General features: G+C 30.1%; 1 protein-coding gene across 35 annotated transcripts in view; it reads right to left on the bottom strand.

The window, feature by feature from the left end:
* The window catches only part of LOC118199724 (uncharacterized), a 203476-nt gene that overhangs the window by 163053 nt on the left and 19940 nt on the right, over positions 1–20483 (bottom strand). For 27 of the 35 annotated variants that reach the window (XM_085808940.1, XM_085808951.1, XM_085808945.1 and 24 more), the window contains exons 3-7: positions 19664–19755; positions 10867–10911; positions 7000–7044; positions 5697–5738; positions 5490–5531 (exon numbers count right to left, since the gene is read on the bottom strand). In XM_085808940.1, the coding sequence (XP_085665066.1) occupies positions 5490–5531; positions 5697–5738; positions 7000–7044; positions 10867–10911; positions 19664–19755 (266 nt within the window). Of the gene's footprint in view, positions 1–5489; positions 5532–5696; positions 5739–6999; positions 7045–10437; positions 10487–10866; positions 10969–19663; positions 19756–20483 lie in introns of those variants that run through there. The other 8 variants (XM_085808943.1, XM_085808952.1, XM_085808963.1 and 5 more) reach the window with 5 other exon arrangements.

Raw genomic sequence — 20483 nt, 5'->3', positions numbered from 1 at the left:
CCTGTCTTATAGGAGGATGCCGATTAAATCTCTTAACATTGGTAGTTCGTTCCGGGTTCGAATCACGGTGAATGCGCTGGCTGCATGGACGTTTTAGTGGTTTTGCTCAAGTGTAACGTCCATACGATACAGTTTCCCTTAGAAAGTCCTCTACAGTGGCATTCTTTCCCTCAACCCATTGAATGATTTCCTTCAGTTACATAATCCAAACCACATCAAAGTCCATTACAAATTTTAAAAGAATTATTGAAAAGCTATAAGGTATTTCTCTCGCCTTTGTTGTGTAGTAGTCACCACCCTCGACGGGAATTCCAGAGTCCGCGGTTCGATTCCCGGGAAAGGCGATACAAATTTGTTATTTATCCCGCTTCCAAAAAATACTTAATGTCTCTACAAAGATATAATGTAAAAAATAAATTTCAAAGAGGTTAAAATAGTTTTCTACAAGGGAAGAATGCATTTAGTTGAATTTTTCATTCATAGTTGAACATTTCATTCATTTTCTTTCAACACTGCATAACATCCGCAACGTTTACACATAATTAATTTATTCAATTACACATTTCCTTCAATTGCGAAAAGCACATTCCATGGCATAGAAGCCTTTGCTCAGTGCATTCACCAGCTGAAACTACTTATGCAAAACGAAAAGTGTTCTATTAAGTTCACTAGTTAAGCTAAGGACACTAAATATACACATACACATTATTTATTAAGTTTCAGTACTACAGGAGAAAATTGCCTATAAAAAGATGCGGAAATTAAACCAATGTGCATAAATGAGACAAGAAAAGCTTTATGTAACGTTTATTGGTTAAGCTGAATCACACTAGGGCTAAATCCTTCGTAATAATAGAATGACGATTAAATTGCTTAATATTGGTAGTTCATTCCGGGTTCGAATCACTATGAACCCGCTGGCTGCATGGACGTTTTAGTGGTTTTTTGCTAAAGTGTAACGTCCCTACGATACAGTTTCCCTTGGAAAGTCCTCTACGATGGCATCCCTTCTGTTAACCAATCGAATGTTTTGTTGTAGTTAAATAAACCAAACTACACCAAACTTCAAAAACTTTTTTTAAAAATTATTGGCAAGGTATAATGCAAAAAATAAATTTAAAAGAGGTTAAAATATTTTTCTGCAAGGCAGGAATGCATGCAGTTGAATTTATTATTCATAGAGAAAAACACTATAACCTTAGCAAAGTTTACGCATAATTAATTAATTTAATTACACATTTCCTTCAATTGCGGGAAGCCCATTACATGGCACAGAAGCCATTGCTCAGAACATCCACCAGTAGAAACTACTTTTGAGTTTCTCAAGTTGATTTAATATTTATCTTTACAGGGATATTAAAAACAGTGCTAAAAAAAAGGAAATCTGAATTATTTATACTGAATAAAAAGGGCGATATCCTCTTTTTGAAGTTTTTTTGTTATTTAAACTGGAATTCCATGTGCCCCCTTTTTCTGTTCTTTTCGTAATTTTTTAAGATCTTTACAGAGTTTTAGGTAACTTCGTAGCTAAAGTCTAAGATACATGTAAGTAAACACAGGTGAGAAGAAGATTAAAAAATTATTAGTTTGCAAGATAATAAATGTTGCATATTAATGATTACTTTCTTTAGGAAATATTTTTTTTTTCTGAGCTGTTTACGCAATGGCAAGTCTGAAAAAAAGAGGGGTAAATTAACTAAAAAATGAAAAAATAATTCATTCTCATATCACAGAAAAGCATGAATATATCGAAATACTCATACAATGGTGCAACACTAATCTCACATGTGCACGTTACACATTACGCGTGTTTGGTTGCCGCAAATGTAAAAGAATAAACGGTTAGAATATTTTTCTGCAAAGGAACAACGCACGCAGTGGAATTATTATTCATGGAGAAGAATTATTAGCAAAAATTATATAAAATTATTTAATTTAATTTTAAATTTCCTTCACATGCAAGACGTCCATTACTTGGCATAACATCCACCACCAGAAATTACTTATCAGTTTCGAAATTTGCTTTAATATTTAGCTTTAGAAGTGTATTATAAACATCCATAAAAAAAAGAAAATCTGGGCTATTTATGCTTAACAAAAGGGGCTAAATCCTCTTTTCGAAATTTATTGTTGTTCAAATTAGATTTCATGTACCTCCTTTTTTTTTTCTTTCATATTTTTTTTAAATCTTTACAGAATATTCGGTCTCTTGGTATTTAAAGTGTAAGATACCTGTAAGTAACTAGAGGACAGAAGAAAATTAAAAATCAATTACTTCAAAAGATAATAAATGCTGCATATTATTACCTTGGGGACTTACTTCCCAGACTGCTTTAAGAAATACAACGCTGTCATAAAACTTTTATTTTATCATGTTTACATTACCTGGTATGAAATGAAGTAATTAATTTAGTTGCAGTTTGCATAACATGCATAGCTACGTATCAAAATACCCAAGGTGATCCATAAAATAATGAACATTTCAACAAAATTATTAACTGGGTATACTGCAAAAGAATAAACGTCAAGGAATGAAGGAGAATATTTGTTTCAATTGAACATAGAGCGTAGTTGAGCGTTCCATTAATAGAGAATACAGTAGCAGATTCACAAAGATTATAAAAAGAGTAACACTTAAAACATTTTCTGGACATGCAAGAAGTCAATTACACAGTATTAACACTAATTTTATTCACTAGGAAAAGATATTCATAACTTTTCAAAGCCACATTAATTATTACCTTTAATGTGATATGATGATCAGCCCTCCAACTACAATTTTTGAGCTATTTATGCTTAATTACAGGTGTGAAAATTCTTTGTATGAACAGTTTGTTAAGCTGATTTAATGTATTACTAGATTTAATGCATGTACCTCTGTTTTAATATAATGTTTTAAATCTTTACAGAATTTCAGGATACTCCGTATTTAAGGTGCAAGGCACATTTAAGTAATGATAAGGCTGAAGAATAGTATGTGAAACAATTCAAAAGCAAGGTAATAGGAACTGCATAATATTACATTGAGTAATTATTTTTATTTCTTGTCCTCCGTGGGATAAAATAATCGTGCTAAAATAGTTATAAAATAAAAATGATAAATATAATAATAATAAACTAAATGAAATGAAAAAATAATGCATTGTTAAATCGCAGAAAAGCCGGCATACGTGGTTTTACTTTTGCAGTGATAAAACAGTAATCTCACGTCTGCAGATTTTTATGTTTTGATGGTTTTTTTTGCAGTCAGTTTGCGTCACTATGTTTTCAGCAGCATTAAAATTTTAAGTAAATTAACTTATTCATATTCGTATGCATCCTTTTGATCTACATTAGAATTTCTATGTACAGAGACACGCATACATATATATACAGAGACAATATATATTCAGTTTGAGTAATACAGGTCGAAAATTACCTAAACATTTAAGGAAATAAATCCAGTGTGATATATGCAATACGAAAAGTGTTCTATTAAGCTCGCTGATTAAGCTGAAGGACACTCAGTTTATTAACCGCCTAATAAGAAGGGTGCCTTTCAGGTGGAGTTTTTAAAAACTTGCATTTCTTTGCAATTGAAGAAAATAGCCATTAATTCAACCCATTTTTCCTGGCTTTTCACTCGTGTCTTAGTAGAATTATTCAGTAGGCTTTAAATACACATCCACTAATACAGAGTAGTTAAATGTCAAATAAGTAAAATGTCAAAAAAAGGACTATATATAGTTCACTTCGAACATATTCAATGAAATCTGACTAATAAAATAATTAAACTTCTTTTTAGGAAAATTTTAGTTAACACATTAGTTAAAATTACTACCTTTATTTAGTACATCTTTGTTAATTATACTGATTAAATACTTATAGTGTTATTTTTTCCATTTCTTGCCTTTCGTTTCGAGTTCTGCTTTGCACGGCTTTTGAAAATAAAACCATATTAAAAAAACGGAGTTTTTATTGTGTTTACATTGTAGGGTTTTTTCTTAATTTGCATAACAAATTTATTTCAAGTTTTCCTGTTCTAAACTTCTCAACTTCCCCTCACATTCTCTTGAAAGGATGTAAAGAAATGTGCTTAAATACATTACGTTAAAATGTGCTATTAAACGTTAAAATTAACGTTAAAATGTGCTATTTAAACGTGTGATACTCTCAGTTTATTCAGAGCGTATTTCGCTAGCTTAGCGCACATTTCGTCGTTATTTCGCGGTCACGCTGGTAAGATTCTAGGCCTTATCTGTTTAGTATGACGCCGGTTAGATTTCTGTGAGTCCCGGTCTTAGGCGTAATTTTGAAGTGCGTTCTTGCACTCGTTTATTTTTCAGATTTGATTTATATTATAGTCTACGTTTAGTTACCGCAGCAAGTGAACGGTGTTTTTGTAACGCACGAAGTCCGCGCTTTCTTTTAAATTAGTTTGATTCAATAAAGGGTTGTTTTGCACCCTTCTTCTGTGCTGGTATTTTGATTCACGCCTGTGCGAGAATTCGCCAGGTTCATTGTAGGATCTAAGTTAGTGTATGTGGACAAGTAGAGATAGATCTTACAGACAGATAGATCTTACAGATAAAACAGACTTCCAACCAGGATTTTTCAGGTATTCATGCTTAACTCCAAGGGTGAAATCCTCTCTCTGAAACTTTTTGTTCAGCACTTTGAATTTAATGTATGTACCTTTGTTTCCATATAAAGTTTTAAATCTTTACAGAATTTTAGGATACTCTGTATTTAAGGTGCAAGGCACATTTAAGTAATGACAAGGCTGAAGAATAGTATATGAAACAATTCAAACGTAAGGGTAATCGGAACTACATATTTTTACCTTGGGTAATTATTTCTATTTCAGGTCCTTCACAGGATACAAAGTCGTGCTAAAAATTAGTAAAGAAAATAAAATAATGATAAACTAAATAAAATGAAAAATAATGCTTCGTTAAATCGCAGAAACACCTGCATATGTTTGTTTACTTTTGCAATGATAAAAGAGTAATCTCACATCCGCATGTTTTTATGCTCTGATGGTTATTTAGCGGTCAGCTTGCGTCAGTATGTTTTCAGCAGCACTAAAATCTGAAGTAACTTATTTTTATTCTTATTCATCGTTTTTGATCTACATTAGAATTTGTAGGCCCACACACACATACAGAGACAGAGACACAGACAATATATATTTAGGACTACAGAGGAAATATTTCCTTCACATTAAATAAATCCATTACATGGCATAATTATAATTATTTAAGATATATTGATATTGAGATGATATGATATTGAAATATACTGTTTTGCATACAGGATTTCACGTACTAATATTTCGTTTTTTTTAAATGTGTTTTTTAAATTTTCTACAGATAAGATTTAGGTTAGATTTAGGCAGATTTAGGTTAATCTGTATTTAACGTATAAGTCTGTTATGTATGCAATAACAGCGCTGAGGAATATATGAAGCAATTCATAAGCAAGAAAATAAAAAGTTGCATCATTATTACCTTGCGGGACTATTTCCTTTCTGGGTTCACCGAACTTAGAGCCTAAAGGAAAGGATGGAATATGTTAACTAAATAAAATGATACTGTATTACATTGTCACATGACAGAAAAATGTCAACAAAAATCTCATCATGTATGCAATAACAGTGCTGAGGAATATATGAAGCAATTCATAAGCAAGAAAATAAAAAGCTGCATCATTATTACCTTGGGGGACTATTTCCTTTCTGGGTTCACCGAACTTAGAGCCTAAAGAAAAGGATGGAATAAGTTAACTAAATAAAATGATACTGTATTACATTGTCACATGACAGAAAAATGTCAACAATAATCCCACATACCCAGGTTTTTACATATTTATGTTTATTTAGCTGTCGATCTTCATTAGTATGTTTCCAACAACACTAAAATCTCAAGTAATTTAATTCAGTCACTTTCTTATACTTCATTTTCATCTAAATTAGAATCTGTACACTGCGGGAAAAAAAAAAAAAGAAGAGGACAGTATTCTATATCTCCCGTTCTACTCGGCGGGTTGACGTAATTCAAATTGCGACTTACATGTCTCGAAAGCGCGACTCAGGATATATATTAGATTTATATATAGCCTTGTTCTAATATAGGTATTGTGACACAAAATAGGACTTTTTTTTAAAGTGTAATTCGAAGATACATATTTTTTACCTTAAACATTTCTAATGACAGCTGAGCAATAAGAATTTTAATCTGGTTTTTAGAAATAACTTAAATTACTGTATATATTCCTTAGAGCTTTGTTAACCACACCTTTATATATTCTGATATCGTCATGTTTAACATTTTTTTGCCTTTCATTTTAATTCTGTTTATTTTGCTTTCAGAAAAAACATGTTATATTACAGTACTTTTTATGGACACTTTATCCTCTCAGAAGTGAAGTATTTAATTTACTTGCAATGTGCATAGATTACATAGCTACATAACAAATTACGCAGGTGGTTCAGAACTCCATTACAAATTTTAAAAAAATATTAACAAGAGGAATGCAAAGGAATACTTGTTAAAGGTATTAAATTATTTTTTACAATGAGAGAATGACTTTTTCATTGATAGAGAAGAGCATTACATAACACACACAGGCATTAGAATCATAGTAGCATTAAAACATTTCCTTTACATACAAGAAGCCCACTACATGGCATAGCAGTAACTGTTCATGGTATCCAACAGCAAAAGATACTTATCAATTTCCAAAATTGTTTTAATTATCTTAACAGTGGTATTATAAAAAGCCTTTAAACTAGGAAATTTGAGTTTTTTATCCTTAACAGAAGGGGGGAGACTCTCTTTTTGAAATTTATTTTTGTGTAAACTGGATTTCATGTATCTATCTGTCATGTTATATAATGTTTTGAATCTTTAAAGAATTTTAGGGCACTCTGTATATTTATTGTGGAAGACACATAATTACAGTGTAGAAGAATATATAAAGCAATTCATACGTAAAATAACAGAAGCAGCATAATATTACCTTGAGTTATTTTTTCCTTTCTGGATTTTTTGCAGAATGAAGAACCTGCAAAAACACGGGGAAACATTAACTAAACAAACTGTATATAAAATACATTGTCATTTCACACACACACACACACAAAAAAAAAAAAAAAAAAAAAAGAAAAGAAAAAGAAAAAAAAAAAAAAAGAAACCCCTGCATATTTGGGATCACTGTTGCAGTGATATAATTACAAGAAGTATTTTAAACTCAGATAATGAAACAACAAAATTTTAAAAAAATGTAGTAAAAATATTTTCTAATGCAAATCGAAAACTGATAATGCAAAAACAGAGATTAATATTTTTCAAAATTTTATTTTGAAAGAAACATTTATTGTGAAGAAGTTACACATATGACATACACTTTTCATTTCAACTTATAAAATGTCTACAGTTTTGCCGAATGCAAGCACACATAGGTTACATAACACATTTTTCAATATTCACTCAAGCCTCAATATATGGAAATACTCATATAATGGTGCGACACTAATCTCACATGTGCACGTTACACATTACGCGTTTTTTGTTGCCCGCAAATGTAAAAGATGAAACGGTTAGAATATTTTTCTGCAAGGGAACAATGCACGCAGTGGAATTATTATTCATGGAGAAGAATTATTAGCAAAAATTATATAAAATTATTTAATTTAATTTTAAATTTCCTTCACATGCAAGACATCCATTACTTGGCATAACATCCACCACCAGAAATTACTTACCAGTTTCAAAATGTGCTTTAATATTTAGCTTTAGATGTGTATTATAAACATGCATCAAAAAAGAAAATCTGGGCTATTTATGCTTAACAAATATGGCTAAATCCACTTTTCGAAATTTTTTGTTGTTCAAACTTGATTTCATGTACCTCCTTTTTTTTCTTTCATAATTTTTTATAATCTTTACAGAGTATTCGGTCTCTTGGTATTTAAAGTATAGGATACTTGTAACTACAGGACAAAAGAAAATTAGAAAACAATTACTTCAAAAGATAATAAATGCTGCATATTATTACCTTGGGGACTTATTTCCCACAATGCTTTAAGAAATATAACGCTGTCATAAAACTTTTATTTTATCCTGTTTACATTACCTGGTATGAAATGAAGTAATTAATTTAGTTGCAGTTTGCATAACATGCATAGGTACGTATCAAAATGCCCAAGGTGATCCATAAATCTATGAAAATTTCAACAAAATTATTAACTGGGTATACTGCAAAAGAATAAACGTCAAGGAGTGAAGGAGGATATTTGTTTCAATTGAACATAGAGCGTACTTGAGCGTTCCATTAATAGAGAATACAGTAGCAGATTCACAAAGATTATAAAAAGAGTAACACTTAAAACATTTTCTGGACATGCAAGAAGCCAATTACATAGTATTAACACTAATTTTATTCACTAGGAAAAGATATTCATAACATTTCAAAGCCACTTTAATTATTACCTTTAATGTGATATGATGAACAGCACTCCAACTACAATTTTTGAGCTATTTATGCTTAATTAAAAGAGTGAAAATTCTTTGTATGAAACAGTTTGTTAAGCACACTAGATTTAATGTATGTACCTCTGTTTTAATATAATGTTTTAAATCTTTACAGAATTTCAGGATACTCTGTATTTAAGTAGCAAGTCACATTTAAGTAATGACAAGGCTGAAGAATAGTATGTGAAACAATTCAAAAGCAAGGTAATAGGAACTACATAATATTACATTGAGTAATTCTTTCTATTTCGGGTCCTCCCTGAGATAAAAAAAAATCGTGCTAAAATAGTTATAAAGTAAAAATGATAAATATAATAATAATAATAATCTAAATAAAATGAAAAAATAATGCATTGTTAAATCGCAGAAAAGCCTGCATACGTAGTTTTACATTTGCAGTGATAAAACAGTAATCTCACGTCTGCAGATTTTCATGTTTTGATGGTTATTTAGCTGTCTGTTTGCGTCAGCATGTTTTCAGCAGCATTAAAATCTCAACTAAATTAACTTATTCATATTCGTATGCATCCTTTGGATCTACATTAGGATTTGTATGTACAGAGACACACATACGTATATATACAGAGGAAATATATATTCGGTTTGAGTAATACTGGTCGAAAATTACCTTAAACCTTAAGGAAATAAAACCATTGTGATATATGCAATACGAAAAGTGTTCTATTAAGCTTGCTGGTTAAGCTGAAGGACACTAATTTTATTAACCGCCTAATAAGAAAGGTGAATTTGAGGTGGAGATTTAAAAAACGAACTATCTTGTATTTCTTTGCAATTGAAAAAAATAGCCATTAATTCAACCCATTTTTCCTGGCTTTTCACTAGTGTCTTAGTAGAATTATTCAGTAGGCTTTCAATACAGATACACTAATAGAGAATAGTCAAATGTCAAATAAGTAGAATGTCAAAAAAGGACTATATATATAGTTCACTTCGAACATATTCAATGAAAGCTGACTAATAAAATAATTAAACTTCTTTTTAGGAAAATTTTAATTAACACATTAGTTAAAGTTACTACCTTTATTCTGTACATCTTTGTTAATTATACTGATTAAATTCTTATATTCTTATTTTTTCCATTTCTTGGCTTTCGTCTTGAGTTCTGTTTTGCACGGCTTTTGAAAATAAAACCCTATTAAAAGAACAGTGTTTTTATTGTGGTTACATTGTAGGGTGTTTCTTAATTTGCATAACAAATTTATTTCAAGTTTTCCTGTTCTAAACTTCTCAACTTCCCATCACATTCTCTTGAAAGGATGTAAAGATAAGTGAAGTGCTATTTAAACGTGTGATACTCTCAGTTTATTCAGAGCGTATTTCGCTAGCTTAGCGCACATTTCGTCGTTATTTCGCGGTCACGCTGGTAAGATTCTAGGCCTTATCAGTTTAGTATGACGCCGGTTAGATTTCTGTGAGTCCCTGTCTTAGGCGTAATTTTGAAGGGCGTTCTTGCACTCGTTTATTTTTCAGATTTGATTTATATTATAGTCTACGTTTAGTTACCGCAGCAAGTGAACGGTGTTTTTGTAACGCACGAAGTCCGTGCTTTGTGTTAAATTAGTTTGATTCAATAAAGGGTTAATTTGCACCCTTCTTCTGTGCTGATATTTTGATTCATGCCTGAACGAGAATTCGCCAGGTTTATTGCATAATCTAAGTTAGTGTATGTGGCAAGTAGAGATAGATCTTACAGACAGATAGATCTTACAGATAAAACAGACTTCCAACCAGGATTTTTCAGGTATAAGTATGTACCTTTGTTTCCATATAAAGTTTTAAATCTTTACAGAATTTTAGGATACTCTGTATTTAAGGTGCAAGGCACATATAAGTATTGACAAGGCTGAAGAATAGTATATGAAACAATTCAAACGTAAGGGTATTAGGAACTACATATTATTACCTTGGGTATTTATTTCTATTTCAGGTCCTTCACAGGATAAAAAGTCGTGCTAAAAATTAGGGAAAAAATAAAATAATGATAAACAGAAATAATTATAAGTAAAATAATAATAAACTAAATAAAATTAAAAATAATACTTCGTTAAATCGCAGAAAAACCTGCATATGTTTGTTTACTTTTGAAAAAAAGCCTTTAAACTAGGAAATATGAGTTTTTTATCCTTAACAGAAGGGGGGGAGACTCAGTCGTTGAAATTTATTTTTGTGCAAACTGGATTTCATGTACCTATTTGTTATCTTATATATTGCTTTGAATCTTTAAAGAATTTTAGGTCACTTTGTATATTTATTGTGGAAGGCACATAATTACAAGTTAGAATATTATATAAAGCAATTCATACGTAAATTAACAGAAGCAACATAATATTACCTTGAGTTATTTTTTTCTTTTTGGATTTTTTGCGGAATGAAGAACCTGCAAAAACACGGGGAAACATTAACTAAACAAACTGTATATAAAATACATTGTCATTTCACACACACACACACACACACACACACATACACACACAAAAAAAAAAAAAAAAAAGAAAAAGAAAAAGAAAAAAAAAAAAAAAAGAAACCCCTGCATATTTGGGACCACTGTTGCAGTGATATAATTACAAGCAGTATTTTAAATTCAGGAAATGAAACAACGAAATTTTTTTTAAAATGTAGTAAAAGCATTTTCTAATACAAATCGAAAACTGATAATGCAAAAACAGAGAATAATGTTTTTCAAAATTTTATTTTGAAAGAAACATTTATTGTGAAGAAGTTACACACATGACAGACACTTTTCATTTCAACTTATAAAATGTCTACAGTTTTGCCGCATATTTATATGCAAGCACACATAGGTTACATAACACATTTTTCAATATACACATACTATTAAAAGTGACCCTTTGGAAGGGCCGTATAAATTATACGATGCACATAGAAATCTACAACATATGGGACTACTGTTGCAGTCATACAACTACACATACTCATTTTAAATTCATATACATTTTTTAAAAAAATTTTAAAACGCTATCAGAACATTTACTATGTAAATCAAAGAATGAGAATCCTAAAACAATAAATTAATACTTTTTAAAAATTATATTTTGAAAGAAGCATTTATTGTGAAGAAATTACAAATGTGATGGAAACTTTTCATTTAAACTTATAAAGCTTCTATAATTTTGTCGCCTGCAAGTATGCAGATTACATAATACAGTTTTCAATATACACGCACTATTTAAAGTGATGCAACCCTCAGAAAGATACGCATAAATTGTATGATACACATAAGAACGGAATACATTAGCCATCAGAATTCATTTTATTTACCTCAGCTTGGAATATAATATGTACCTAAATATGGCACCAAATATGTTTTAATTAATAAATTATACAGACCCCATGCATGTTGAGAGACCTGTCATCTGAAGTGGCACATTGCAAATAAGACTGTGCAAATAAATGCTCATGATACAGCCAACCATTCTTCAACCTGTTTTTATAGGATGAAAACAACTCTTGGTGGTTGTGGATGGCAAAAGATCTGTCTTCCAATATATTCACATACATGCTCGTTACAGACAAACCCGGTTATCCAGGCTACTGAGGAAGGCATTTACGATCAGTAGAGCAGGTAGAAGTACTCAACTGCCATGTAACCATGCATTTTTTGGCGGACAGTTACTCTTTGGATGAAAACCTTGAAAGGGATGATAATGACAAGCCTAATCACCCCATCTGAGCATTGTCAACATGTTAGACTGCATACTATACTGGAGAAGTTCTGACAATCTGATAACACACGCCACCACATAACACCAGGTGAAAGCTTTATGTTATATTGAGCTAGATCTGTGTCTTTGCGTTCTTCTCCCACATGTTCACTGCATGCATACTTGAGCATCATCTGCACCAAGACAGAAGCAGAACTTAGCACTGAAGATTATGTCCATTCAACTTTCTACAGCTTATTAAGCTTATGTCCGTTCAGCCAGCTGGTTCAGAAACAGAGGAGACTATTTGGGCATGATTGTGGAATAAACAATGCACATCAACTTGGACATTACCATGTCTAGCTATGTTGATGTGATAAAGAACAGTGCCATTAGACACAGTTCTAAGCAAAGAATTCTAGTTATATCTCAAGATCTCCTAAGAAGCAGTATAAAAGTTATAAATTGTTGCACTTGCAATCTTGCAATTTTATTTTTCATTTGGTAGTTCTGGAGAAACTGAGCTTTCACAGGGATCTTCGTCTCGTTTTTAGTGTCACGGACTCATTTTCCATGAAAATGTATTGATATTACATTTACTTCCGCGGTCATGTGTTCAATCAGCATTTGGAAATGGTCAAAGTTAACGACCACGATACAATAACGTTTGCAATAAATATCCGATGAGATCTTTTACAAGAAAGCCCAGCCTAATAGTCAAATACTCACACCAGAAGTATCAGTATTTGACAATACTGGACTGACCGACAATACTGCTTAAAATTCTTGTAATTTGATCATAAGCATATTGTTAACTAAACTTTCTGTGTCAGCAATTTAATTTAAATCAACTCACTTGCATCAGAAGAGGTTTGCATGACTTTTTATAGTGCGTGTAAACAATATAAGTACAAATAGCCCATTCTAGATTACCTGAATTGCAAAACAAGTTTCAAACAAAAGAAATATTTTGGGATAATATTATAAGTGAAATTAAATAAATGAGCTTTTTACATAATCTAATAACTGTTACTTTTAAACAATATTTTTTATCTCTTGTACCTGGTACGTATCAGAATTTAGTCCAAAATCGAAACAATCTGACAAAATGTAACAATTTTCTGCAGCATAAACTATTAGGACAAAACGTAAATACTTTGGGAAAAAAAGTTTAAAAAATCTGAAAATTGATTGGCATAAAAATTTAAACGCTCAATGATTATTTTAATTGAATACAGTTAGGATTTGAAAATGAGTGCTTAAGTTTAAATTTTGCTAGGAAAAGATTCAGTATTTTAGAAAATTTTGAAAAATTTATGAAAAATTTATCACGTCTCAATCAGTTCACATTAAGTTATTTTAACAGCACAACCATTAAAGTTACCCAAGTAATATTTCGGCATGAGCAAATATATCAGTTACCAGTGCATAATTGTCATCTGTTTATGTGCATTAAGAGGTAAAGATGCGGAAATTTATACATAAGAAAGTTAACGAGAAACAAACATTTTACTGAACATAGCATTTTAGAATACAAAAATGCAGCTCTAAGAAAACCTATATATTGCTACACCATCTTATAAAAACTGGAATATTCCTTCAGGAATACAAAATATAATAAAGGTACAATTTTCATAGCTGAAACAAAAGCACAAGAGACCGAACATCAGTCATTAAAAACAGCCCATAAAAAACTCTTTTACATTATTCAACAGACAGTTTAAGAATAATTTATTAAAATTAACTGTATTGATGAAAACGTAATATACAAATAACTTAAAATGGAAAAAGAGTAATAAAATTCAGAACAAAAGCAAAATAAAATAAATAAATAAAATAAAATACTGAAAATGCCTAAAAAAGTAATACAGATTTAAACTATAATAAAATATAATTGAAAAAAATGAATAAAAATATAAGACAACACAATGTATAATGAAAAATTAAAACGCTGAAAAGAGAAGCAATATATATACATATATACATATTGCAATATTTTATAAAAGTATTGAATACAGAATATAAATTAATACGATATATTTTAAATCAAGTTTAAAGAGAATAAATGTCACAAAATGAAAGAAAATTCAGAATTCTTTTGTAGTAATCAACAAACAGTATAAACATAATTTATTAAAATGTACATAATGTACAGATAATCTAAAATGAGAGAATTGTTAAAACTTCAAAAGCCATGCAGAATATATTACCTACAAAAAACACAGAAATTAAATACCCAATATATAACAAGAGAAGAATTAAACTATTATCTATAGTTAAACTATAAATGAAATAAATATATGAAACTACAAACTAAGAGGAACTAATCGTAATTAAAAAGCAGTTCTCTAAAATATGTTTAACACAAATGATACATAATAATCAATTTACTGAGAAGCATTTAGAACATAATATCTACAAATTTTAATTCTACAAAGCTAAATGTTCTCAAAAGAGTTTCTGAAATCAAAAACATTATGCGTTATAAAATTTCACTTCTTTGATCTTTCATTTGTATTCACAGCATATATATTGCATTACACAAAACACTCTGAGGAAAAGTATTTTGCAGCACAAAGAAAACTTTCATAATGCAGAATTTTTTCTCAATCTGTCAGGGAAAAAAAAATAAAATTAATACACACTGAAAACATTTTGAGAAATGGAGGGGAAGGGAAGTGGGGGACTAAAAAGAAAAAACTTTCAATCTTCAATCTTAGCTTTCCTGAAAATCATCAATGTAGATATTCAGATAAAGGTATGTAAAATTTAACGATATTTGGGGACGAAGTATTATTTTGCAGTTCTTAAAAATTTCAAAATGCTGTTTCCCGAAGCCCCGGGTTGATGAATTTTCAAAACGAAAACATAAAATAGTAAATTAATAAATATATGCAGAAGCTTAGCTTCCAAGTATTTATTCATATCAAAGCTTTATTAATTTATGTTATACTTATTAGCTATGGTAACAAAACTATTTGTTTTCAGTCAAAATTTGTCATCACGTTTACAAGTTCAGGAAAGAATATATAAACTATGTATCAAAATTTATGGCACTAAAATTTGCCTAAATATTCATAGCTTCTCAATAACCACAAGTAAAATGCTTTTATCATAGCTGCCAATTTTGAAATATGAAAAGCCGGAAAATTTTCCTGTTGTGTGGTGATGCCATTTCAAATGAACTCCAAACTGACTTTGATTCGTTTTATAAGGTTACTGAACTATTTAAAATGTGATTCTGATGTAAAATATATTACTATTAATTAGATGTTCAATATTTTGTGCTCTTTGCTTCATCTCATTTTGTAATTTTCTTACACTTTTATTCAGAGAAATCTTCAGTAAAGAAGGAAAGCTTTTATTTATCAAGTATTTTCAAATGCAATTAAAATAAAAATTAACAATTAATTGTATGGAAACGTCTAGCAGTGCGACATCATGAAAAGTTCTACAAATGTCTACAGAAGATTAAGACAAATCAGATCATATAAAATACAATAAAAGGTCATGCTGAAGCTAAAAATCACTAAAGGTAAGCGAATGGAATCTGCATGATTTAAATTGCATTAATGCAATAAATTTTATTTTATTGCTGGGAAAAAGTTTTCTTGGTAGCTTTAGTTAAAAAAGTTTATTTTAGCACTTTTAGAAACTGGGCTAACATTAAAATTTTTAATTTGGTGACAAAAAATTAATCAAAATTAAAATTTTAAATTAATTTTTAAATTTAATTAAGTTTGTGGTCTATATAAACTGGGCTATTAAAAAAGGAGCTTTACCCAGTAAATGTTACCAAGTAACTTTTGGTAAATGATAAAATTAAAAGGTGGGTAATTTGATGATCTACCAGGAGTCCGGGAGATATGAGGAATTTAAATATATATATAAAAAATATATATTTGTTTACTAACAATGAAATTTCTGAATATTTACGTATAATTATCAAAAATCTTTATTTTATAGCTCTGGTTTCCATTTTATTCAATTAAACAATAAATATATACATAAAGATGTCCGTCCTCAATTTTTCGAGTTACTGCACATCTATTACAGCGTTGGAATCATTTTTATTTATTAATTAATTATATTATTATTTAATATAAGATGAGCAAGCTTTCCCTATGATATGCTCATGCTCATTTTTAATTTTGAATCTAATCAATTTAATTTCAATTAATCAATTTTAATTGATTGATTGAATCAGTTTCATTTCAATCAATCATTTTTAAATCAAGCTAAATCAATTTTAATTTTGAATATGACCATTCACCAACTATTAATTCAATATTATTTGCATTGCAATCATTCAGTTTAAGAATGAGGAATAAATGGATAAAAGTAACTGATGAATATCAAAATGGTTTTGAGTTTTTTAATTTATATTTTCTATAAATACCTTTATTAAGCTCCCATATCTCATTCTCATCATGTCCGCTGTAGACTTAATTCAAATAACAAGAAAGTACTGCTTAGGCAACAGAAATCCTGTCTAAACACTGTGTTTAGACAGGATTTCTGTTGCCTAAGCAGCACTTCAATATCATTTGCATTGCAATCATTCAGTTAAAGAATGAGAAATAAATGGATAAAAGTAACTGATGAATATCAAAATGGTTTTGAGTTTTTTAATTTATATTTTCTATAAATACATTTATTAAGCTCCCATATCTCATTCTCATCATGTCCGCTGTAGACTTAATTCAAATAACAAGAAAGTACTGCTTAGGCAACAGAAATCCTGTCTAAACACTGTGTTTAGACAGGATTTCTGTTGCCTAAGCAGCACTTCAATATCATTTGCATTGCAATCATTCAGTTAAAGAATGAGAAATAAATGGATAAAAGTAACTGATGAATATCAAAATGGTTTTGAGTTTTTTAATTTATATTTTCTATAAATACCTTTATTAAGCTCCCATATCTCATTCTCATGATGTCCGCTGTAGACTTAATTCAAATAGCAAGAAAGTACTGCTTAGGCAACAGAAATCCTGTCTAAACACTTTGTTTAGACAGGATTTCTGTTGCCTAAGCAGTACTTCAATATTATTTGCATTGCAATCATTCAGTTTAAAAATGAGAAATAAATGGATAAAAGTAACTGATGAATATCAAAATGGTTCTGAGTTTTTTAATTTATATTTTCTATAAATACCTTTATTAAGCTCCCATATCTCATTCTCATGATGTCCGCTGTAGACTTAATTCAAATAGCAAGAAAGTACTGCTTAGGCAACAGAAATCCTGTCTAAACACTTTGTTTAGACAGGATTTCTGTTGCCTAAGCAGTACTTCAATATTATTTGCATTGCAATCATTCAGTTTAAGAATGAGAAATAAATGGATAAAAGTAACTGATGAATATCAAAATGGTTTTGAGTTTTTTAATTTATATTTTCTATAAATACCTTTATTAAGCTCCCATATCTCATTCTCATCATGTCCGCTGTAGACTTAATTCAAATAACAAGAAAGTACTGCTTAGGCAACAGAAATCCTGTATAAACACTTAGACAGGATTTCTGTTGCCTAAGCAGCACTTCAATATTATTTGCATTGCAATCATTCAGTTTAAGAATGAGAAATAAATGGATAAAAGTAACTGATGAATATCAAAATGGTTTCGAGTTTTTTAATTTATATTTTCTATAAATACCTTTATTAAGCTCCCATATCTCATTCTCATCATGTCCGCTGTAGACTTAATTCAAATAACAAGAAAGTACTGCTTAGGCAACAGAAATCACAATTTGTTTAGACAGCACAACACTTTGTTTAGACAGGATTTCTGTTGCCTAAGCAGTACTTCAATATTATTTGCATTGCAATCATTCAGTTTAAGAATGAGAAATAAATGGATAACAGTAACTGATGAATATCAAAAAGGTTTTGAGTTTTTTAATTTATATTTTCTATAAATACCTTTATTAAGCTCCCATATCTCATTCTCATCATGTCCGCTGTAGACTTAATTCAAATAACAAGAAAGTATTGCTTAGGCAAGAGAAATCCTGTCTAAACACTTTGTTTAGACCGGATTTCTGTTGCCTAAGCAGTACTTCAATATTATTTGCATTGCAATCATTCAGTTTAAGAATGAGAAATAAATGGATAAAAGTAACTGATGAACATCAAAATGGTTTTGAGTTTTTTAATTTATATTTTCTATAAATACCTTTATTAAGCTCCCATATCTCATTCTCATCATGTCCGCTGTAGACTTAATTCAAATAACAAGAAAGTACTGCTTAGGCAACAGAAATCCTGTCTAAACACTGTGTTTAGACAGGATTTCTGTTGCCTAAGCAGCACTTCAATATCATTTGCATTGCAATCATTCAGTTAAAGAATGAGAAATAAATGGATAAAAGTAACTGATGAATATCAAAATGGTTTTGAGTTTTTTAATTTATATTTTCTATAAATACCTTTATTAAGCTCCCATATCTCATTCTCATGATGTCCGCTGTAGACTTAATTAAAATAGCAAGAAAGTACTGCTTAGGCAACAGAAATCCTGTCTAAACACTTTGTTTAGACAGGATTTCTGTTGCCTCTTCAGTACTTCAACATTATTTGCATTGCAATCATTCAGTTTAAGAATGAGAAATAAATGGATAAAAGTAACTGATGAATATCAAAATGGTTTTGAGTTTTTTAATTTATATTTTCTATAAATACCTTTATTAAGCTCCCATATCTCATTCTCATCATGTCCGCTGTAGACGTAATTCAAATAACAAGAAAGTACTGCTTAGGCAACAGAAATCCTGTCTAAACACTTCAAGTTAAATGAATATATTTCACATGGTTTTCAATATTTTACTCATTGCGGAGCTAGTAAATACCTCAAAGAGTAACTTAGTTTACAGTAGCTTTTTATATCTGCTAAAAATCACTTAGTAATAAGCACTGAAAAAAGATCATATCTGATGGACTCAATATTTTCACAACCTCTTCAGTTAAAAATTACCGAAAATCTTTTTATATAACTTATTGCAACATAATAAGCAGTCCATTAGTAGAACTTCTTGATCTATAGAAATCATATAAATAGTCAATTTTCTGTTTACAAAAACCTCTCATCCCTTCGCTAAAATTTTTGTTAAAAATTATTTATTTCATTTTGAGAAACTCTGTGTTATAAATGCCTGTCTAGTTTCAATATTTAAGACAAAACGGCCTCCAACTATCTGTTTCAAATTCTTTGTACAAGAAATCTAAAATCAGCTATTCCTTTTCAGTTATTCAAAACAGTCATTTAATAATGTACTTAAAAGCTTATAAATCCTGTAGATATAATTATGCCCTACTCTTTCAAAATGCAACTATATTTCAATTTGGAAATGGTCTATGTAAAGGGGTAAATAGCAATTTCAATATCTGTTAAAGTACAAATGTTACTCTTATTTACACTTGCATTTCGTATGTAAGGAATATTCCTATAAAATAATAAAAGTCTACCAATTGCTGAGAAGATGTGCAGCAGGGTAAGCCAGTAATTCCAAAAAGCTGAATAGTTTGTCCGTATGGGATTTATATATGGCTTCTGTGATCTGTAAAGAAAATAGAAATATATGTCTCATTTCTTCAGAAAGTTAGTATTTTAAGGCAGATAACTTTTAAATGCATAAAATTCAGGTACTATCAAATTATAATCATTGCTATTTAGAGATAGGATTAATTAATGTAGCTTAATTTAGTTTACAATCTTGATTACTATAATTTATTTTTCAAAATATAATTTGTTCACTTGTATTCACGTTTCACATAGAGAAATTCACAAATTCACTCAAGCAACTACCCTATTTACTGGGATACAAACTTAAGTCAAATTACTAGCGTTCCGAGATCTTAGCCACTTGGTGGGTATGCTGAAATTTTATATTAATAGAGACAGCAAGATGTCCTACACATTCCTCTTTTCAGTTTTTTAAATGGTAATATGCTTTAATATTTGAACACTTTCTATATATACCACTTACATTAAAGGGGTAGGGTTATTCAATTATGGCAAAGCACACGAGGGCTATCTGCCTAAAGGGAGGGATGCCTTCGTGGAGGACGTTTGGCTCGTATACACGTTACACATGGGGAAAAACACGAAAACGCCCATGCAGCCAGCCCGTTCGCGGGATTCGAACCTCGGACCGAACTACCAGTGTTCAACGTCTTTACCGCTCGGCCGCTTTTACATACATTAAAGAGGTCCACCAGCGGTAAAGCGGTTAAATCGTTGAACACTGGTAGTTCGGTCCGAGGTTCGAATCCTCGTTCGAATTTT

This window comes from Stegodyphus dumicola, chromosome X2 (assembly GCF_044657685.1).
Source record: "Stegodyphus dumicola isolate Sdum_Otavi_A_Nest chromosome X2, ASM4465768v1".
Taxonomy (NCBI): Eukaryota; Metazoa; Arthropoda; class Arachnida; order Araneae; family Eresidae; genus Stegodyphus; species Stegodyphus dumicola.
The sequence above is the reverse complement of the archived record's forward strand: the minus strand, read 5'-3'. Positions and strand labels throughout refer to the sequence as shown.